Source organism: Aethina tumida, chromosome 7 (assembly GCF_024364675.1).
Source record: "Aethina tumida isolate Nest 87 chromosome 7, icAetTumi1.1, whole genome shotgun sequence".
NCBI classification, from domain to species: Eukaryota; Metazoa; Arthropoda; class Insecta; order Coleoptera; family Nitidulidae; genus Aethina; species Aethina tumida.
The window spans coordinates 10,324,780-10,346,617 of NC_065441.1; the positions used below are offsets into that span (position 1 = coordinate 10,324,780).

General features: G+C 27.6%; 5 protein-coding genes across 6 annotated transcripts; 2 read left to right on the top strand and 3 right to left on the bottom strand.

Annotated features, from left to right (window-relative positions):
- Positions 1-317: 317 nt before the first annotated feature.
- On the bottom strand, positions 318-2,223 carry LOC109595846 (serine/threonine-protein phosphatase alpha-3 isoform). Its single transcript, XM_020011272.2, has 6 exons — positions 1,903-2,223; positions 1,710-1,853; positions 1,419-1,649; positions 1,191-1,367; positions 657-967; positions 318-483 (listed from the first exon to the last, which is right to left on the bottom strand). The coding sequence occupies exons 1-6, from the start codon at positions 2,030-2,032 to the stop codon at positions 409-411; spliced, it is 1,068 nt and encodes a 355-aa protein (XP_019866831.2). The 5' UTR covers positions 2,033-2,223; the 3' UTR covers positions 318-408.
- Positions 2,224-2,403: 180 nt separating this feature from the next.
- On the bottom strand, positions 2,404-4,148 carry LOC109595866 (serine/threonine-protein phosphatase alpha-2 isoform-like). Of its 2 annotated transcripts, none has more exons than XM_020011293.2 (6): positions 4,056-4,148; positions 3,813-3,944; positions 3,528-3,758; positions 3,293-3,469; positions 2,945-3,231; positions 2,404-2,583 (listed from the first exon to the last, which is right to left on the bottom strand). In XM_020011293.2, the coding sequence occupies exons 1-6, from the start codon at positions 4,099-4,101 to the stop codon at positions 2,479-2,481; spliced, it is 978 nt and encodes a 325-aa protein (XP_019866852.1). In that variant the 5' UTR covers positions 4,102-4,148; the 3' UTR covers positions 2,404-2,478. The 2 variants fall into 2 exon arrangements, with proteins under 2 accessions (XP_019866852.1, XP_049826092.1); XM_049970135.1 differs by having other exon boundaries at positions 3,813-3,990; positions 4,056-4,093.
- A 720-nt stretch (positions 4,149-4,868) lies between these two features.
- On the top strand, positions 4,869-10,745 carry LOC109595854 (Bardet-Biedl syndrome 7 protein homolog). Its single transcript, XM_020011281.2, has 14 exons — positions 4,869-4,995; positions 5,053-5,176; positions 6,849-6,963; positions 7,031-7,160; positions 7,214-7,401; positions 7,452-7,641; positions 7,692-7,873; positions 7,926-8,043; positions 8,095-8,247; positions 8,833-9,035; positions 9,090-9,254; positions 9,306-9,415; positions 9,721-9,945; positions 10,497-10,745. Exons 1-14 carry the CDS (start codon positions 4,894-4,896, stop codon positions 10,640-10,642), a joined length of 2,151 nt encoding a protein of 716 aa, XP_019866840.1. The 5' UTR covers positions 4,869-4,893; the 3' UTR covers positions 10,643-10,745.
- A 2,376-nt stretch (positions 10,746-13,121) lies between these two features.
- Positions 13,122-18,164, top strand: LOC109595852 (nose resistant to fluoxetine protein 6). The gene is made up of 11 exons (XM_049970017.1): positions 13,122-13,354; positions 13,408-13,643; positions 14,955-15,169; positions 15,584-15,872; positions 15,990-16,162; positions 16,666-16,834; positions 16,891-17,084; positions 17,144-17,475; positions 17,529-17,671; positions 17,727-17,838; positions 17,896-18,164. The coding sequence occupies exons 1-11, from the start codon at positions 13,123-13,125 to the stop codon at positions 17,985-17,987; spliced, it is 2,187 nt and encodes a 728-aa protein (XP_049825974.1). The 5' UTR covers position 13,122; the 3' UTR covers positions 17,988-18,164.
- A 265-nt stretch (positions 18,165-18,429) lies between these two features.
- Positions 18,430-21,069, bottom strand: LOC109595841 (proton channel OtopLc-like). The gene is made up of 10 exons (XM_049969946.1): positions 21,050-21,069; positions 20,892-20,990; positions 20,717-20,828; positions 20,539-20,659; positions 20,388-20,483; positions 20,138-20,298; positions 19,716-20,073; positions 19,381-19,589; positions 18,932-19,149; positions 18,430-18,880 (listed from the first exon to the last, which is right to left on the bottom strand). Exons 1-10 carry the CDS (start codon positions 21,067-21,069, stop codon positions 18,505-18,507), a joined length of 1,770 nt encoding a protein of 589 aa, XP_049825903.1. The 3' UTR covers positions 18,430-18,504.
- Positions 21,070-21,838: the final 769 nt, after the last annotated feature.

Sequence of the window (21,838 nt, forward strand, 5' to 3'; positions counted from 1 at the left end):
AGTATTATATATTTTATTATTGTTATTGCTTTTACGCATTGGTGTGAGTGATCATGTAATAATAAAGTTATCTATGGCAATCGTTGATTGCACAGTCTCTTATTACAAAAATTAAATGTATGAATCCATCTTGAAGTTGAAGTTTAGTTTACCTATGAAAGTTAGTCGCTTAAAGTTTGCGTGATTCATTCGAGTAATTCATATTGACTTTCCATTAAATAATAATATTTAGAATAAACATGCATATATTTTTTTCATCAAAAATTATATTTAACTAGTAATTTATTAATGTAATACAAAATACATACGAAATAATGTCTAACAATAAAAAATTTTATTTAATTCATGTTCATTAAAAATTTTATTTAAATAAATTATTAAAATAAACAACGTTGAATGATATTTTCATTATTCTTCTAATTCAAGCTTCCTGTCTGGAGGTTTATATTGAGGCTTAGCCTTTTTTTCTGATGGTTTAAGAATCTGCAATATAACTAATATTAGAGTACTACACTACTGAGGTAAAATAGAATATAACTAGCTAGCACTAAGATTAAGATTACTTAAAACTTTAGAACCAAAGCTAACAAATTACCATCTGGGCTTGCCACTTGCTTATTGCCTTAGGATAACATAAAGATTTCTATGATTCTTACCTGAAATTTGCAAAAAAGGTTTTCTGATACCGACATTATAGCACCAGCATTATCGAATTCGTTACAATAATTCGGCGCTGAGAACAATGTAACCAGCTGACGTTTGGCAAAAAATTCATAGCCGTCTTCTACTACTTGATGAGCACGACAAATTAACGACAAATCATGACGATTAAGGAATTTAATGACTACATCTTCATTAAAGGTGAAAGAAACACCCCTTTCGTTTACACCCCATCCTAACACGTCTTTGTCTTCTAGTTTTTTAATGTTTCTCTCTGGGTCGGACCACAGTAAATCGCACAATAAACCTGAACACAAAAATATTTTTCTTTAAATCTGAACATTTTAGTTTATGATACTAATTTATTATTAACTTTTCAAACAAGTTTTTGACATAATTATCAAGGTCATATTCTAACTATTAATCTATTAAACCAAGTATTTAATCTACAAATAAATCATTTAAAAATCGACAGTGAACCATTGTCTTTTAATACCATGTGATTGATTAATCATTTATTCAGTTTTTACCTGAGTCGGGCACATCAGTGGGTCTCTCTATGTTGCGAATTTGATCCATGGAATCAAGTGACGGACTAAGTCCTCCGTGACAACAAAATATCGTCGAATTTACAATGGCTGCTATCGGAAGACAATTGAAACAATCAGTGAATGTCTTCCATAATTTTATATTATATCTTCTTTTACCTAAAAAATGGTTGTTACAAAAATTTTAAACAAATAAATATTGTTCCTTACATTCGTCATAGAAGCCGTAGATTCTATTGATCGAAGCACATTCATGGTTACCTCTAAGTAGGAAGAAATTTTCTGGGTATTTAATTTTGTAAGCTAATAAGAGACATATTGTTTCCAGTGATTGCTTACCCCTGTCTACATAATCACCAAGAAAGAGATAATTTTCATCTGGAGGAAATCCCCCCATTTCAAATAATCGTAATAGATCAGGGTATTGGCCATGGATATCACCTATTATGAATATCAATTTATTCTAAATATTATTAAAATTCTAAATTCTCAATATCTTACCGCAAATTTTCAACGGCACCTCAAGTTCTAATAAAATTGGCTGTTTCAAAAAAATCTCTCTAGACTTCTGACATAAGGTTTGTATTTCCGCTGCAGTCAATTCTACTGGTTTCAAAGCAGTGATAGATTTTGTGGGATTCCATCCTAAAAATTTAGACAATATGTTGTGTGTTACGTCGACCATATACTATACCTTTTAACAAGTTTTTGATAATTTCATCTACATCAAATATTTTTGTGACTTGATCGGCCATGTCTCTATTGAAAAATAATAGAGATAAGATCATCATCTTTCCTAATAATGTGATAAGATAATTTTTCATATAGATGTTATTATCAAGGAAATGTTTGTAACCAGCTTTGTGAAATGTATACTATTTCAATTATATTATTTCATTTTGCGGTGAAATAAAGACTTGTTTAGGATATCTATATCATACGATCCTGTGTAACGCAATAGATTTTAATCCTTTGAAATGAACAAATAAAAAACCAACAAATGAGATAAACATGAGTGTTAATATTATATACTTACAAACATTTCAGGGATTCTAGAAAAAAATTAATAATTATTACTGTTACATCTAAAATATTTTTACAACTTAATTACATTACGTTAACAATATTTAAAATAGTATTAAGTAGGCATACATATTCTTTATCTTGTCTTAATATTAAATATAATAATGTGTAATTATTGTAAGTAATGAGTCTTTATTAATTTTTTAGTTACAAAGTAGCACTTAAGTCACCTATTGTATATCTAGTATTATTCGTTTTTTATGTATTGCCAATTCCTTTGAGGTTTTGCTGGTATACCAGAATTAAGTCCTTTAAATTCATGCCCTGGCAATTTATCTGCAGGTTTTATAATCTGTAACAGGATATTAATATAAATTAAATTACCAATAATAACAGGACCCGATTTGAATTGTTGGTGTTTCTAGCTTTGAAAAATTACTAGAGTTCAAACTGTACTAGGCTATGCTCCATTATAATATTAAATAAATAAAAAATGTAATATATTAATTTCAGTTAAAAGGTCTCAACCACTCAATATAAAAATTACACACACTATATATTGATAGACAATTTTTAAATGAGACAAGTTGGAAAGATATACATTTTAGTGATGAACTAAATGAAATGAGTTGGCAGACAAAGATACATTATAGAACTATTTGATCGACTGGGTATTTCTGAGGTTACTCTTCTTACTCGTAATAAAATAATACCTTGAATGTGCACATCAAACTCTCATCAACGGATATCATGGCGCCAGCATTTCTAAACTCTCCACAATAATTTGGAGCTGTAAATAAGGTCACTAGCTGTCTCATTGCGAAAAACTCGTATCCATCTTCAACAACCTGATGTCCCCTACAAATCAAATCCAGATCGTGTTTTTGTAGAAATTGGCTAACCACACCTTCTCCAAATGTATGAGAAACACCTCGTTGATTATAGCCCCAACCACTCAATTGTGGTTCTGGATCTGACCACAGTAAGTCACAAAGTAATCCTAAGATAAGAAAATAATCATTTACGGTGATTTAATTTGTAGAAAACTAAATGGATTATACCTTCGTCCGGGACGTCGACAGGTCTTTTAATATTGCGTATTTGGTCCATGTTGAAGAGAGATGGGCTAAGACCTCCATGACAACAGAATATTTTTTCATCAATAATTGCAACTATTGGAAGACAGTTAAAACAATCAGCAAAAGTTTTCCACAATTTTATCGAAAATCTTCTTTTACCTGAAAATATTTTTAAATATCAATACATTTTAAAATGCTCTACAAATGAGATCACTACACTCATCATAAAAGCCATAAATCCTATTTATTGAGGCACATTCGTGGTTTCCTCGCAGAAGGAAAAAATTTTCTGGATATTTTATCTTATAACAAAATAATAAGCATATAGTTTCAATTGAGTGTTTGCCTCGATCTACATAATCCCCCAGGAATAAATAATTCTCTTCAGGTGGGAAACCACCATATTCGAATACTCTTAATAAATCATAATACTGTCCATGGATGTCCCCTAAAATAATATATTAAATTAATATAAATAAAATATAAGTTACTTTAAAATTACCGCATATTTTGAGTGGAGCTTCCAATTCCAATAATGTGGGCTGTTGTAAAAATATTTCACGAGTCTTGTAACATAAATTTTTAATTTCATCTTCTTTTAGTGTTACATTTTTTCCTGGTGGTCCATTTCTTACTATAATAAATGAGTAAATGTGTAGGCTAATTGTTTTGATGTTTTTCTAAGATCAGTTGTATGTAATGAAATAATTATTATGTTTATAAACTTATGTTAATAAATATTCACCATCTAATAGTCTATATATAAGATTGTCAATATCCAACTCAGCCATATTATTATAACTAAAAACAATTTATTTTACACCTGCGTACGTAAAACACCTTATCTCTGACTTATTAGATAAACAAAAGATAAACCATTTGATAAAAAAGTAATTCATGTCAAATAATGTCAACATCATAGAATATAAATATTTCTTTACCAATAAATAATTGTGTTACAACTAGTTTAATAACGAATACAATATATTAAGCATTCTTAAATTGTAAACAAACTTAACATTTAAGTTTAATTTTACATTTACAAAATATTCTAATAGGTTTATTATCGTTTACAGGTTCTTTACAAACAATGTTTACTAACTGTTGATAATTCTTATTATTATAAGACTGTAATTATTGTACACATATAAGATACGATATTTTCATTTCTCTTTTATTATTTTTAATAAGTTTTAAGTTTGGTAATTTGACATACCTAACGTATTTGATATTTTTAATATACGTTACATTTTTTATTTTACTGTAGTGTCCTATTAGCCTATTGATTCAGAATTGTATTATTATTCGAAGCCTCGTAAAGCATAGGCAACCCAGTAAACCACATATACTTAATTGCCTTGCACACAGTGAAAGTAATAAACGACTTCATTTTCTACTCAATAAAATATAAAAATGTTACGGATTAGAGTTTATTTATTTTATAATTCTATTAATTTTTCAAATCTCTTAGATATATACTATTGTTTGTATTCACCGCACCATGGCAAAATTGATTTGTATTTTTATCACTTACAAGTACACACAAATTCTTTATCAATATACCTTCAAGTTTTCATTTAAAGATGGAACTAAATTTACATAGAGTGGACTATACAATTGTCGGATTAACAGAGCCCAATTGTATGAAACTGTTACCCGGTGATACACCCAAATCCCAACAGAAGGTATTAATTTATAAATTTAAATGTAATTTAGATTCATGATATTTTACTTTATTCAAGGTTGCAATAGCTGACAGTGATGGAATTTTACAAGTTTTTTCAATTAAAAAAGACGACATACAAATACATTTCAAAACTTTGCCTGGACCACCAATAACTGCATTGAAAACTGCTGGAGCTATTGGTAATTAATTAGTCAATATTAATGATTCACAGTTATGTAAAATAAGTGCATTGGGAATAATACATATAATTTTTAGACCTATTCTCGAAATACTGTATGGTATTTGGTATGTATAACGAGAATAATATCTTGCATTATCTTGTAAGAAATCAATATTTGTGGGTAATATTTTTAAATCATCTTTATTATTATTAATTATCATTTAATATTAGAAAATACATTTTAATAAAGTAGAAAGAAAAGATATAAGATCATCATCATCTAATTTTCACATTTATAGATATATTTGAATCTTATTCAAAATGAACTTTGTTCATATAATAAAATTTATTATGTCTTGAAAATTCTGGTTTGACATGAATAAATAAATTTCAATTGATTGTAAATTTAAAATGATAATAAGAACATTAAATAGTTGTGTTTTAAGCAAATATTTAATAATTAGTAATAATATGAATAAATTTGATAAATTAAGTAGGATACAATAAAAATTCAATTTTGCATAATTTGGATACATTAAGTCATATGTATTATAGGATATCCTATTGCTAGACTATTTTCAAGGTCTTTCGGAAATTTACAAAACAAGTAGGAATATATAGTTTTAATCTAAATTCCTTGTCAATGCCACTAAAATAAGACCACTGTTTCCTACAAATGGTTTGTTGTTTTCAGTTTATTATTGCACTATGCTGTCTAATTCACCAATTCATTTATAAGATATCGTAACATCACAGGCATGGTATTAAGAAAATAATTATGGATAAATTAACATATTTATTACCCAAAAACGATATATTTCGTAAATAATAGAGAAAAAATATAATAAATTATCTATAATGGTTGTTTATCCGTTTAACAAATCTATGAAACTGTTTTCGGGTAATTTTCCTCGTTTCTTTAATTTTTGTAAAAGGTAAAATGTTCGAAACGTCAATAAATCGTAAAAAGAGATATTTACACTCTAATACTTAGAAAATGCTATATCAAAAAAATGAATGAAATGCGGCAAGGAAAATATTGAAAAATCTTAAACACATGCATTTTAAATTAAATTATTTGTAAAATAAAATTAGAATGACGTTAGAAATTGAATTGTATGCTAATTAACTGTGAACTTAATTTACATTATTTACTATAGCATTCAAGTACCTATTATAATTATTGCATTATTATTTGATGTTTATTTTATAGGTGAACATTGGATTCTAATTATTGTTTATTATTTGTCTTTAATTTTTCTTTCTCGGAAAAAACTTGAAACTACGTATTATTTATCGCGTTGTTAATAATTAATATTTATATTTGAAAAATATTTTATAAAGTATAGCATCCTTCTATAAATTTATTGCATCTTATAAAAAAAAACAAAAACAATATATTACTAATTATAAATTGCATTAAATGTGCATATTTGCTTTTTTGTTAATTGCTATCGTCAATTTCTTTAATATATCAAGGTTCCTTATGCAAATTTAAACGTTTAGCTGAGAACGTAAAGTGTTACACAGACGATAATTATTAATGAATGATTCAATCGTGTTTACATTTGAATACGATGACCTAGTAAGGTTGCCGAAAAAAATCAATTTCACTTTCGAGTTGACCGTGAACTTGAGATTTCGTAATCGAAATTATTTATGTGGGTAATTTTTGTAAATATTTTCTTCAGGTACTCCGTACGACAAGATCTTTATTGCTACGGAGAACGAGGTTAAAGGTTATACCAAGAAAGGGAAGTTGTTTTTGACTTTTGATTCAGGTATCACCGAGAAGATACAATCAATGTAAGAAGGCACACCTAAATTTATACTCCCATTTAGTAAATTTGAAGTAAATAAATTGACATTGCAGGTTTGTTTTGGGCAGTGAACTAATACTTTGTGGTACCCATATTTTTAATCACTATAGAGACTGCAAGGAAGTTGGTTCTTATTTATGTGGGGATAAAATAGTTGATGTTATTTCTATGTATTCTCATAAGGTAGTATCTTAGTTAATTGGACTTAAATTAATTTAATTAATTATTTTTAAAAGACTAGGAGATTTCTTTCTCTGATAGCATGTGAAGGTCGAATGATAAGAGTCATCGAACATGCAAGAGTAACTTTTAGTATTGAAGTTGAAAATACTCCAACAGTTTTATATTTTTTCGAGGAAAACAACGACAAACTAATATTGTTTGGTACTGTGGATGGACGAATTGGAATTGTAGATGTGGATAGGTACATTTCACAAAAAAAATCTATATAAATATTTTAATTTCTAATTTCAGTTTACAAGGATTTGAACGCTGGTTACTTACTAATGAAACTAACTCTGCAGCTATATCTTGCATAGATACCTATGATTTAACTGGAAATGGAAACAAAAATCTAATAGTTGGCAGGCAAGATGGTAACGTGGAAGTTTATAACCTTAACATGTTCGACCCTTTAGATAAACCTATACTTATTTACGAAATGGTATTATAGGTTAAAATTTAATGTGAAAATTTCTGACAGTCATATTGCAGAATTGCAATGAAAGCGTAACGGGAATGCAAACTGGAATTGTGGGATGTCAAGGATATGAAGAAATTCTTATCGTAACGTACACCGGAAGAGTTATTGGTTTAACGACGCAAACTATAGATTCCAATGTAGATAATACTGGAAGTTTTACTGTGGACAATTCACAGAAAGTTCAAAAACTAAAGTAGGTTTTGCATAAGTATCTGACATCCTTTTAAATGTAACAAATATTTCAGATTGGAAATTGAAGAATTACAAAATAAAGTCATGAAGGAACGCGAAAGTTATCAAACCTCCACGCACTCATTTTTTGACGAATTTTCAGCTATATCTCTTCTCTCAATTAAGGATTCAGTAAATTCCGCCATTATTTATCTAATTAAAAATATTAATAAATATTTTCAGTTTACATTAGAAAAAACGACGTCAACGTATACATTATCTATAGAGGTTCCGACTGCCATAGATAACATTCTTTTACAAAGCAATGTTTCTTTAAAGTTGATTGATGTTGAAAAAAATTCAGCAGTTGTCAGTTACAGTGATTCGGATACAAACGTAAGTAAAACTGAAGTACAGATCAAAATAAATTGTTTCAATGTTACAATTTTAAAATGGGTATATTGTTATAAACTTAAAACGACTTCCGTGATTTAAGTAAAATTTGCTGCCTTGACAGTCACTAAAAAAACCCATATTATGAATAATGTCAATCGACTGACGCAAAACTTGCTGTTTTTAGTAATATTCCTACGGCAATAGAGCGAAATAAATAAAAGTAAATTGTTTTTATTATGCACTCTACGGGTTTTGGCATTTAAAATGAGTGTTTTCTGACATTTTAAATTAAAATTTGATGTCATTAAACTTGAGGTCTTAATTGATTTGAATCCAATATCTAAATAGATGTATGCTTATGAGAACACACTTTAGTTCCGCATAACCCTGAAAATTCACGAAAATTAGCGGTAGGTAACTTTGATGTTACCATAAGGAAAATGTGTTTGACTAATAAATAACGTATGGCATATTTACCAAATATTATTTAATAACCAATATTTAACATAAACCGCATTCCTGATTTTCCATTGTTATGCAATGTTTCACAATGTCTAGGAAAAACTGCATCTTTTATAATTATAGAGTGGCAACAAGTTGTTAGCAACTTATCGATGTCAAATAAACACAAATAGGTTGGAACTAAAGATTCGCACTGAGGAAGGTGAAAAGGGCACTTTACAGGTATATGTAACTCCTTTGGTTCAACCAAAATGCAGCAGAAATTTGCAATACGACATTAAGGCACTGTCTTTACATTACAGAATTCATGATTTTGATAGCAAGCGGTATGAATTTTACGAAGAAATACTGAACTGTAATTATGTGAGATTTAATTTTAGGTCCTTTAATAAATTAATATTCAAAGGAGGGTTTAGTTTAGCTGAAATACATTCGTGGATTAGTAATTGTCTGCCTGAAGTGCCCGAGAAGCCTCAAATATTAGATAAAAATATTTTATGGTTTCAGTCCAGTCTTTTGGGCACAATTCTTCAATGTTCTTATACGTAATATTGATGTTCTTTATAAAGATTCTTTTTCTGATCTGTATTTTTTAGTAAAAATGAAGGAGAATTTTTATCAGATAATGTGTCGACCATCAGTATTTTAAAGGATTATCTGACAATTGAGGCAACAAAAAAGAAAATTAAAGTGGAGTTTGCTACAAGTAAGTGAAAAAATTAATTATAATATAGTTTCCAGCTCTTGTTAATAATTATTTTTTGTTTTAATAATTAAAATAAAACAACAAATGTTTATAAATTGGAATTAAACGTTTCAATTTATCTAAAAACCTTTTTACCATTGTACTGGAATTTTTTTTTCCATGACGCACGACCCTTGGGATTTAGTTGTAAGCAAAATATTCCGATATAAACATATAATAAACAACTATAATAAAATATGCGACTTAAAATAGAATACCAAATCTCAAATCAAACCAATAACCAGATCATTCCTTTCTTGTTTTAGCTGTTGCTGACGACTCGATTGATACTGTTTTGGATTTAATTAATAATAAAATAGTCACAGAGAAAAGTAACGAAAAAGATTTGACATTATTAAATGCTTTGAACGAGTTAGAAGTAACTAATGAAGAAATATCCGGTTCTTTGTGCCAAAAATATAAAGAGATTTTAGCTAACAGCAAAACCATTATACAAAAATCGCAACCTGGATGTTTGGAGAGACTATATGGTAAGGAATTTTGAAAGCAAACATTTAAATTTATATATTCCAAAAATGTATTTGTATTATTTCATGTTATGGTTAAGGGGTTTCACATCAGATCGTTAGAGTCAAGAATATATATTAAAATATTAGCAAAATTATTCATCTTCAAGTTGAGATATTTCAATAATTTATATACATCACTAATTCTTTTTAAGCATAATATTAAATAAAAATATGTCCACAAATTTTGTGAACGTGTTTTTAAAGCTTAATACTCGAAAGTAACATAAACACTACGGGGTGAATATGTTTATCAGGAAATTAAATTGATAGTACATATTTAAATAATTCATTTTTAACAAACAATAAATATGTAAAAATGATCGCAACGTTGAATGTTAATTAATATCTTTGCGTCGACTGAAAGCAAATTACCAAAAATTTGCGTTTTCAACAAATTTTAAACCACTAATAATAGGCGTGATTTCATTCAATCATGTGTTTGTATTTACCGGTTTTATACCGACATAAATTAAAATTCATCAGTCTAATTAATTCTAATGTTTTTCTTTCAGGCACCATTAGTAACTTATATGTAAACTATTATAAATTTAAAGGAGCTAATGTGGTTTCGAAACTGCCGAATTTACTCCGGGTTCTTGAAAATTATTCTTACGAGGGTTTATTGGATTTTTTCAGACCCAATAGAAATGATGAATAGTACTAATAAAATATTTATAGTTAACTGATTTATTTTATTTCTTACAAGACATTGAACTTTGATATATTTTAGATATAAAATAATATTCGATGCATTGTGTAGGTGCAAGGCTAGTTTAATATTTATTTGATGGAAAAATTAGACCAGTATTTCCTGCTTGTAAATTTTTGGGGATAATGTCAAATGATGAGAAGGTTGTAATTTATCATGTAAACTTCCAAATACCCAATACTTCCTAATGTATTATGTTTATTTTAAAAATGTGACCAGATATTAAGAAATTAAATTCTCTAATTTTAATCGAATTGTAATGTTTTGTAATGATCACCACAGAATTAACTACCGTATTACTGTTACTATTTCAATAGTAGGGTTAAATATCAGCATCAAAATCCATGTCAATAAAATACTATTAAAATAATTTTAGTAAGCTAATTAACACACTTCGTATTTTATATTCTAAGGACAATTTTAATTAAGGTATTAATTTAAACATCTCGTAAAATAAAATAAATATTTCACAAACTAGGATATTTATTAACGGCCTTGTTAGTAGACTATTTCGTAAATTAAAATAAAATAAACAATATTTGTATGACTACAATTAAAGAGCATCAGATAATTGTGAAATTTACTTAAGTACTCAATAGGTAATATCCTAATATAAAAGAAACACCAATTTATTTTTAATAACATACTCTTATATATCTTTAGGAGAACCCTGTGTTTTTAAAATTTTAAATTTATTAGTCGTAAGTAAGGTCGTAGTTCCATATATCAAGATTACACACAAATTAATAATATAAACACATTAAGAAATAATTATATGTTTATGTCGTTTTGTTTAATCATTTAAACACATATTTAGGGAAATTAAGTAGTTTTGAATTCACCTCCAGCTTTAAAGATATGATAAATTGCAAAATGATTTAATTTTGTTAAGAACAAGGTAATAAATTATTCCAAAAATATCATAGCTATGCTATGGTGATAAATCATATTTTTAATTAGATTTATGTATGTTTGAAATTAGGATCATGGACAATGAAATTTAATTTTTCAAGTTCAATTGGTAGTAGATTTTTATGATTATAAATGCAAACTTTTTAATTAAAATGTATATAAAAGACTACAGGTAAAATTTTAAAATTTACTTCAGAATTTAGTGAGGATACCATTTTTATTTAATTAGCAAAAGCAATAAAACAATGACTTATAAATCTATACTTCTTAAACTCCTAATTAATTCAATTAGCATTGAGATTTGTCTGTTCAGTAACGAGTAGAAGTGGAGGTGATTATTGCGTTGCACTTTCTGATACTAATTGCCTAACAAAAAATATAATTGTCTTTTTTCCTGGTGAATCTAATTATTTAGATAGTTGACATTAAATAGTTATAAATAAATTATTATTATTATTATTAATTGCACTTTGTCATGTTTTTTGTCTTTTAATAATGTAAAAATAAATTCAGTTTAAAGGACAAATTTAACAAGCTGATTGCGTAAAAATCGATGTAATTGCCTCTTTCATGTCATCCCCGTTCTGTTTAGAAAGAACGTTAATTAGAAAATTTAATTAGCCATCACTCGTACAGATGTGTTTGAAGAGCTTCATTTCAAATCTCATATTTTTTAATAATAATATATTATTATGATATCGATATATTTTATATTTAAACTATGCCCAACGTATTAAATTTTAAAAAAATATACGGCACCATTGACCTCCATGTTTTATCTGCATGGGTTTTTTCGATCCTATTGTTAGTAGAACCAGAAATGTTACTTACTTCTTCGAAAACAGCCTACGTGGTCTTAGTATTCTTTTTAATCAAGATGCCTCTTTTGCAAGGTGGCTTAAAATTCTAATCGAAAAGTTTGTAGCAAATTCAGGTAAAAATTCTACTACTGTATTAATTACTTTGCACTTTTATTGTGGTTATATAATAAAAATCGTTCTTTTATTTCAATTTTTACAAATAAAAAAAAGAATGATTATTAATTGTATTACTTAATGAAGCAAAATATAGGAATGTTAAACATTTTTTAATAATCATATATTATTAATACATTCTCTAATTAAATATTCTAGACAGATAAATACAGATAATGGAAATATTTGAATAAATTTAATAATATTCAGACAGCATACCAGGTAAAGTATATATTCTGGCAGAATACGTTTAGAATTAAGTTGCCTCCTAGAATAATTTTAAATTATCACAAAGTTTTTATATCAAGACCGCGACATTATTGTTTTAAGTTAAATTCAATATTTTATTAAGAATACATATAATTATATTTCTAAAGGACATTGTTCTTCGGAAATTTTTGAGCATCCTTTTATACATTAGGCAATCTTGCCTTTGTCTTTAGCGATATCATGAAAAAAAAAAAACTAGAATCTCAGTGGGGTACGCATAAAAGCGAGTCGCACTAGATTTGCAAAACATTTGACTGGCGGAGCTGAAACAATATGCGCCCGTTGATATTTTCATCCGCGCTCCTTCTGTTGCTGCTGACCGTCAACGTCAACACGGTCAAAATCGGTTACCTGCCGTTCTTCAAAGACGCCAACGACGATGTGAATTTTTTTGACGCAGTTGAAGTCCTAGTCAGGACTTCCGATGCCTTGGGGCCGTTATGTAAAAATCACAGTTTGTTGTACATACGGGAGTTGAAGAAGTTCAAGTTGTGGGCATCGGAGAGTACGTACGAGATTTTCCTATGGATACGGTCATTTACGGGGGACTGTTTTTAGTGTTTGATGCATCTTCAAAGTTCTCAACGGGTAATTTGGATGGATCCACATATGATTTGGGGAACTATGATCAATGCGTGAAAATCAAGGTGCCGAACGAGTACGGTGAGTTTACGGGAAGGCCGTGTATGGCCAAATTTACAGTGGCTCCTCCGGAGAAATACAAAAAGAAGAAAGTTGACTTTTTGAATGATTATAGAACCTTCTACAATTTGTCGATGCTAGACAAAATATTCGTAAGTACAAAAGTTTATATTCATGTGTTACATTACTAAAGTCAGTAATCAGTCATTGCATAATTAATAAACGATAATTTTCACTAGTATTGACATTAATTTATGAGTTAAATACATATTTACATGTAATACATAAATTCTATATTGGATTTTATATTCCATTATAATGAAAGTGTGTAGTTATTGTTGACTTAAAATTGTATTTATCTAAATTTAAGAAAAAATTGTTTTAAATAATAATAATATATAGATATTATGTAAAATTAGTAATTTAATGAAAAAAAAAAAAAATAATTTATTTTTAATACGATAAAAATTAAAAAAAAAATAATTCATGATAATCATAAAATAAAAAAAAAATTATTTAAATTTATAATAAAACTTTTTGTACATATTTATTATTTTTTAATTTAATTTTGATAAATTAAAATTTAAAAAATTAATTCATGGTAATTTTAAATAAAAATTATTTAGGAAATATTTTTTCTGATTAATACTTTCGTTCTTTTTTGATGTGATAATAAATTTATTATGTAAATATTTAAATTGTTGATTGATATGGAATTTTAATTTGTTTGGATTCATAAAAAAATAAAAGATAAATTTACATTTGAAAGTTGTTTGTTATTTATTTTGCTACATACAATTTTAGTTTTATTTCTTTCGATTATTGAAAATAAGTAAGTTCGATCACAATATTTTTAAATTACTGGCAATAAAATTGTTTGTTTTATATGTATTATATTTTAAATATTAAAAAAAAAATATATATATTTAAATAAATTATTACTGACATAATTGTTATATTAAATATTCATTTATTTTTATATTGGTTTATATTATAATAGAATAAATCACAATTATACATTTATAATTGTTGCCAAAATATTCAATTTGAAACAACCTTTTTTGTCATCTATTTTTTGTAAGCAAATGTTGTTCTCTCTTTAATTTATGTTGGACAAAATTTATTGTTCATTTAAAAAAATAAAATAAAGTATTATAAAATTCAAAATATAACATTATTGCGATTAAGGAAATTGAACCATAACAAGTCATGACATTGGCATTGACAGTCCAACTTCCTAAACTCAATTAACATACACACTCACAAAATGTGTAGGAAGGTGGATTATTACAATACCTAATGTATTTCTACATATTATAAAAATAAATAAATATAAATAAATATATGAATACAAAGTATTTTGACTGCAAAATTAAGTTTATTGTTAGTATTTAGTAAAGATTTCTATGGCAGTGATATATAGACACTAACTATGTATATTATGTACTCTGTTTTTTTTGCAGACTCCTTTGGGAAATCCGTCTAAGGTACCACGTAATGAGTTTTACTTTACTTATTGTATTCCATCTTCTTGCACCAACGATGATTTAGAAAATATTTTGGAGGTTCTGATAAAAATTAATACTATGAAAGAATTTAAAATATCTCTAGAAGTTGATAAGCGAACTTGTGAACTCAGTCAGCAATATCAGATGGGCGCTGGTGACATCGCTTTTTTGTAAGTAAAAATTTTAAGAATTTGACCTTCCTCCAGTAAATTCTTAATTAATTAACTAATGTACGACATATTGGAATATTAATTTAATTTGTTACAAAATAAAATTGAGAAAATTTTATTTTAATTACAGTATTGGTTCTTTCTTGGTAAATATTAAAAAACTTAATTTCCTGAATATGTTATTAAGCACTTTAATATAATCTAGTTAATTCAGAATAATTATTACAAATTACATTAAAAAATTTTTACGTCGTTAATTTATGTAAATAAGTGATCTTTCCGTTAAAATAAATTTAAATAATATAACAAAAAAATTCAGGAATTACCATAATTAGTTTCCATAATTAATCCTTGATTTTTATCACTTCCTTCGAAATTAGTTATATCGACTGATTTTAATGCGTAAAATTTTAGGGTATTTTTTGTTACACTTCTACTAACCGTTATTGTTGCGACACTTTTTGATGCCCCACATTTGATTAAAAATAAAGATATCTACGAAAAAGTGGGAATAACAACAAAAATTTTATTATGTTTTTCCTTCCCACGAAACCTACAAAAACTTGTGACTGTTAAAAAGGAAAGCGACGGTTTGAATTGCATAGCAGGAATAAAAACCATAACGATGGGTTTGATCATTCTTGGACATGGTCTCATGTTTATCATTGGATCACCTCTTCAGAATCCCGAGTTTATCGAACAGGTATGCTGCAGACTATAGTTATTGTGGAGTGTTTGAATTAATAATACTAATATATATATATATATATATATATATATATATATATATATATATATATATATATGTTTTTCATTCTAGATGTATTCTAGAGTTACCGCTATGGTTCTTCTCAATGGACCGGTTGTTGTGGACACATTCTTTTTGATTACTGGATTCTTAACATCATATTATATGCTATTAAATTCGAGAAACAAGAAAAGTGGTTTTAACCCACTTCAAATTATCAAGATTTATATACATAGAATAATTCGGTAAGAATTTGATTTTTAGGGGGCATATTTCCCTATATTATTTCTTTGTTGTCGAGTATATTTTAATACAAATTGAATCCGTCCTTGCTTGTGATATATAAATGTATTAGGAGGAGATTACATAGGAAAATGATTTTTTTTTTTTAAATAAAACCCTACAATTAACAACATAAAGTATTCAAAAGGATTAGTGTGTCATTATCCAGTGATATATTTTTTATAGTCCCAAAGATTTAATTTATATATTTTATTTTTCATTTCAGTATTAATTATATTAAAATAATAAACAAGCTATAAAGCACGTTTTCAAAGAATGTAATTGAATTTAAAATTTTACATTGAGCTCTAAAACATGCATACAACCTTTTAATGTTTTTAAGCTGATTTTTGATTATATCTTTAGAACCATCTTTTTTTAAATTGATGAGATGACGTGTTGACTCTTTTTACTTTCAAATATCGATGTAATTTGGAACGTCATTGTAACCATTGTAATTTTACAGACTAACTCCTTCTTATGCAGTTGTGGTTTTTTTTTACTGTACCATATTTGCAAAACTTGGTTCTGGAATTTTTTGGAATAAGAAGATAGTTTTAGAGCAGGAAAGGTGCCAGACTAGTTGGTGGGCTAATTTACTTTATATTAACAATTACGTAAACAAAGACAATGTGGTAAGTATTCATATCGTAAAAATCTTTATATCTTATTAAATTTGAATAAATTTTAGTGTATGTTTCAATCATGGTACTTATCATGCGAGATCCATATGTTCATCGTGGCAGTAACTCTAGTAATTTTTCTATGCAAGAGACCTAAAATGGCTTTATATTTTATTGGAAGTCTTCTTATTCTATCTATAGTCATCGTATTTATTACTGTTTACATTTACAACGAAGAAGCAATACTTCTTTTATACGTTGAGTAAGTTTATCAATTGTAGTTGTATTAAATCGGAAAATACTTACTTTTATTTCTTTCAGGCTACTTAAAGATCCAGTGGTCAATAGTACATATAAGTATGTATATACTCCAAGTCATCTAAGACTGACTCCTTATCTAATAGGAGTAATCGGAGGATACATCCGATATAAAATTAAAAAACACAATTATCGCTTTACTAAATCGGTTCAATATACGGGTTGGATTGTTTGTGCTCTTTTGATGATGCCCACTTTATATACCGGATATGTGTTTTATTCTCAGGATATTCCAAAAGATATCTTCTTTACTTCATTGTATTCATCTATGTATCACTTAACATGGGGATTATCGATAACTTGGATGATTATTCTAGTTTCATGTGGTTACGGAGGTAATAAATATTTTGCAAATAATTTTATTCATATATACCATTGTTTATTTTAGCCTATGTTAATGGATTATTAGCATGGGATCCATGTGTGGTTTTGAGCAGACTCTCATACTCAACATTCTTGGTCCATGGTTCTATACAGATGTTTTGGGCGGCTTCTATAAGAACTCCAGTTTTTACTGATTATTACTCAGCAGTAAGATTTGAAAAATATTTACTATTTGACAATTGCTTTAATAATAATATTTCAGATACATTTAACTTGCGCTCATTTGTTGATGTCTTTTACTGTAGGATGGTTGTTAACTATGTTCGTCGAATCTCCAGTGCTTGCCTTAGAAAAACTCATGTTTCGAAGAAAAGGTTAGACAAGTTAATTAATTAGTGTACGTAAAAATACTCATTTTTACTATATTGTAGAAAAAGTATCAGAATCAACAGAAACATTAGAAGCTAAAGTTGAGGAGAAAGACCTGATGAATCCAAAGTTCCACGTTATAACACATATGTAATATAATTCTAAAAGTCTAAAAGTCTGATATCGTTCTTTTAAGTTAATTTAGTTTTCATATGATTCGTTGTAGAATTTTATGTATTTATATAAAGAAATTATTTACTGCTAATAGTGTAAGTATTGATACATTGTATATAGAAATAAAATGTCACAAATAAAATTAATTTAAAACTAATACTTATGCAGCAATATTCCAGCAATATGTGTATCCCGTTGGATTGTAAATTTCATTTTTAAAAATCAAGGGTGTATTTTATCGAAGAGTAGTTTCAATTCAATAACGTGAAACTCAATTTTACACAGAGGAAATCTACATTCAATGTTAAAATAAATTCTTGGTTCTCTGAATGAAATGTTTTAAAACTGTATATATTTCAAAATTAATTTATCTTATTACTTTACTCAACTAAAATCTATATTTAATAAATTAATGCAAGGAGTATTATAAAAAAATATATTTATTAAAAAAATATTCATTTTTCTTAAATTTTTATAATGCAATTTAAAAAAAAAAGTTACAAATGTAGATCATTTTTCATGTCAGACTCCTTATTAATTGGTCTCATTTTGTACACGTGCTTCCAAATTTCATAAAAACAAACAGTGGACTGGAACCTATATGACAATACCAAAGGCATAGAGACGTGTGTAATAACATTCCATGCGAGGACTCCATAAAAATCCATTTGGTTTGGATGGTAAACAGATTGATTGTTTTTTAGTCTGTTGTTCAACCATAATGATATATTTACTACCAATAAGAATGTTATAAGTTGTCGGCCGGGTTTTTTTCTCATATGTTCCTCAGTTGTGCAACGTCTTCTCCAAGCGTTCAACACGAGTACTGTTTGACAGCTACTTTGGATCAGTGCCAATGTTGGAGTGATTATCCTAAAATGGTAAATAATCATTTTCAAATATAAAAATTGAAAATGTTGTTACCTCATCATCCCCCCTTTTCCTTTGTTAGTACCCATGAGTATACCTCCTATGATTTGAAACAGAAAATACATAAAGAGACCGCATTGGGTAACTAAAAGAAGTAGATGTTCCAGTTCCAAGTGTCGTATTTTTCTTAAGCCGACATTTCTTAAGGAATATAAACACCACACTGATGCTACTATACCAGCCAGGAACAATAAAGCTTCACAGATATTAACCTAAATGTAAAACCGACATACTTTAAAATAATTCGAATCTTTAGAAATTTTTGTTTCGTATATTATTTAGAAAATATTAATATATATGGATCTTAAAATTCATTTCATAACTATCCTTTAACCTATTTGTTTCAGTCGCGTTTATGTTTAACCTTCAAAATAGACTCGGCCTGTTTGTTCAGTTCATTTCACATCCTTTATCAAATTATTCCAAACACCATCGATTTTTACCTGCAACACAGCAGCATCCTTGTAATCGTCCATGGCTACCAGTTCAAAGAACATGATCAAACTGATGATGGTGACAGCCAGAACCAGGATGCCGACGAAGAGTCCTTTGTGGGCCTGTGCACAATCCACAGAAAACTGGCTGTGCCGTTTGCTGTAAATAACGTTGCACCCGCTTTGTCTTTCCGATGACGACCTTTTTTTATACAACTCTAAAAATAATAACAACGAATGATTTTTACAAAGCTTTTTGATCGGCAATTGCTCACAATAGTGATACTTTTTGATGTATTTTTAGTATATACATGACATAATTCATCATTTTTTTTATTACTCACCAGTTTCAGTATGTAAATGTTTCCACATCAATCCCAGTATCACAGCACATAGTAGGCTATATTCAACACTGCAAGGAGCCAAATACGGTTCTAAATTTGTTAAAATCTTATCCATTATTTTCGACTTCAAACAGCTGAATTTGTGGTCATAATAGCTTTTGGTTATTTGAAATGACTTTGATTCAATAAATTGATGATCCACGGATGAAAAGGAGACGTTTTGTTTACGAATGGCTGACTGATAAATATCATGTTGGGTTTCCTGTACCAAGACATAGAACCAATCGCATAAGTTTGTAGCTATCAGGTGCATGAGACCGAATCTCGCAAATGTTCTGTTGTGCTGGATGTTTTTGAACTATAAAATTTAAACATTGAAAATTATCTAATATTGATAATTTGCAAAAATAATTAAAACTTACATTACTGTACGAGAATATGAAAAGCATTTGCATTAATCCAAATATTATTCTGAACATCGGCTTCAACGCCTTTAGAATCATATTACATTCTACCGTTGTTGATAGCTCCCAATATTGTCCAAATTGCAATCCGGAATATATTACTGTACCAATTCCAAAACCTGTTAATAAAAAACAATTGGTGTATATGGGATTTTTAAAATACACAATACATACATCGGAAAATATTGGTTTGAACACCATTACTTACCAGTTACTCCCATTCTGAAATAGAAACTTCCATATCTTACATGATGATTATTTTTAAAGAAACCAAACTCTGAATCCGTCGAACTTGTGGACTGTCCTAAAAAATACAATAATAATACTGCTGGAAAAACAAATAATTAAATTTTGCACACTTATGTTGGTGTTATAAATTGAGTATCTCCAAGAGTTTTGTATTGACCTCTCCCTTATTTGTTTAAAATAAATATATGCCAGAAAAATGATACTTCCAATATATAAATACATATAAAATCCCTGTAAAAAAAAACATTTTATCAAAAATATTCTTTTTTTAATTTATAAAGTACTTACATCATAAGTATCGTAATCATTGGTAGCGATTGCATCTGTGATAGGTAAAGCTGCACCTAAAATTACCAACAATTTTGCATAGAATGCAGAGACCATACCTCCAAATGCATCACTACAAACACAATAATTATATTTGAAAAATTCATTGTCATTAATGAATAATTATTATACTTACTCCCCACGTCTTTTTCTTCTTACATCAACTCTCTTGGTAGGGCTTGCATCGAAATCGGGACAAGCTTTGGTATCTAAAGCTGGAAGTGAATGATGGAGCCTGTAATTAAATATTTACATACGTAATTTTATTCATATTAAAATTGTCGATTTACGTACCTTGAATTATTTAGATCCATTTCTTGTCCAAATTAGTTTACAACTGACCAGTAAACATTTGTGATGGATTAATATTTGTGATGTGCTAATTTTTAGTATACATATTGTCGAACGTATATGTAAATATATACTATTGTATGAATGTGATAATTTTTATTTTTAAATATATATATATATTATAAAAATATGTGCTTTACTATGATTTTATAAATAGTTAACAGTACGATACTATTACATGTTTTTGCCTGCTAAAGTCAAATTAAATATGCAATTAATTTCACCCCTAGAAGTACAGATTTTTTTCTTTTGTTAAAAAATAACATCATATTTTTACGTTAGAGATATATACTTCATTCAAACTAGATACGGAGTAATAAACAAATTTAGTTATGTGATATACACGTGATTGCAGGTAATTGATGGAAAATATGTTTTTTATTTTGCCAGAATAGCATTCATAATTTCATCAAATATATTTTATGAAATTAATTCGTTTCATTTTTCCTATAAATATTTGTATAAAATTGGTTATTATATTGGATTATACTGAATATTTTAAAAAAGCTACATCTATTATTTTTTTTCTTTTTATTATTTGTTTGTTTTATCATAACCTTTCGTCTCAACGTATATTATCTGGAGATTGCTAAATAGAAAAAAAGACGGCAATTTTAATTAATATATGTTTTGTCGGGACATTATTAAAAAACAAGAATTAGTAACAATTCAAATATGTCGTTAATTAAAACTTTTTAAATATTAACTCCAATAAATATTATTATACCATAA

What these genes read in the sequence shown, in the direction of transcription:
- LOC109595846 (XM_020011272.2), bottom strand. Translation starts at nt 2,032, where the DNA reads ATGAAAAATTATCTTATCACATTATTAGGAAAGATGATGATCTTATCT. An exon ending in TATCAAAAACTTGTTAAAAG is followed by an intron (nt 1,854 to 1,902) that starts GTATAGTATATG and finishes CTAAATTTTTAG; the next exon opens with GATGGAATCCCACAAAATCT. An exon ending in ACCTTTTTTGCAAATTTCAG is followed by an intron (nt 484 to 656) that starts GTAAGAATCATA and finishes GTTATATTGCAG; the next exon opens with ATTCTTAAACCATCAGAAAA.
- LOC109595866 (XM_049970135.1), bottom strand. An exon ending in TGTCGACGTCCCGGACGAAG is followed by an intron (nt 3,232 to 3,292) that starts GTATAATCCATT and finishes TTCTTATCTTAG; the next exon opens with GATTACTTTGTGACTTACTG. An exon ending in GTTTGATGTGCACATTCAAG is followed by an intron (nt 2,584 to 2,944) that starts GTATTATTTTAT and finishes ATCCTGTTACAG; the next exon opens with ATTATAAAACCTGCAGATAA.
- LOC109595854 (XM_020011281.2), top strand. Translation starts at nt 4,894, where the DNA reads ATGGAACTAAATTTACATAGAGTGGACTATACAATTGTCGGATTAACA. An exon ending in GGAATTGTAGATGTGGATAG is followed by an intron (nt 7,402 to 7,451) that starts GTACATTTCACA and finishes TTCTAATTTCAG; the next exon opens with TTTACAAGGATTTGAACGCT. An exon ending in CATGATTTTGATAGCAAGCG is followed by an intron (nt 9,036 to 9,089) that starts GTATGAATTTTA and finishes ATTTAATTTTAG; the next exon opens with GTCCTTTAATAAATTAATAT.
- LOC109595852 (XM_049970017.1), top strand. Translation starts at nt 13,123, where the DNA reads ATGCGCCCGTTGATATTTTCATCCGCGCTCCTTCTGTTGCTGCTGACC. An exon ending in ATCCCGAGTTTATCGAACAG is followed by an intron (nt 15,873 to 15,989) that starts GTATGCTGCAGA and finishes TTTTCATTCTAG; the next exon opens with ATGTATTCTAGAGTTACCGC. An exon ending in ATACTTCTTTTATACGTTGA is followed by an intron (nt 17,085 to 17,143) that starts GTAAGTTTATCA and finishes TATTTCTTTCAG; the next exon opens with GCTACTTAAAGATCCAGTGG.
- LOC109595841 (XM_049969946.1), bottom strand. Translation starts at nt 21,069, where the DNA reads ATGGATCTAAATAATTCAAG. An exon ending in ATGATTACGATACTTATGAT is followed by an intron (nt 20,660 to 20,716) that starts GTAAGTACTTTA and finishes TTTTTTTTACAG; the next exon opens with GGATTTTATATGTATTTATA. An exon ending in TCATATTCTCGTACAGTAAT is followed by an intron (nt 20,074 to 20,137) that starts GTAAGTTTTAAT and finishes TAAATTTTATAG; the next exon opens with TTCAAAAACATCCAGCACAA.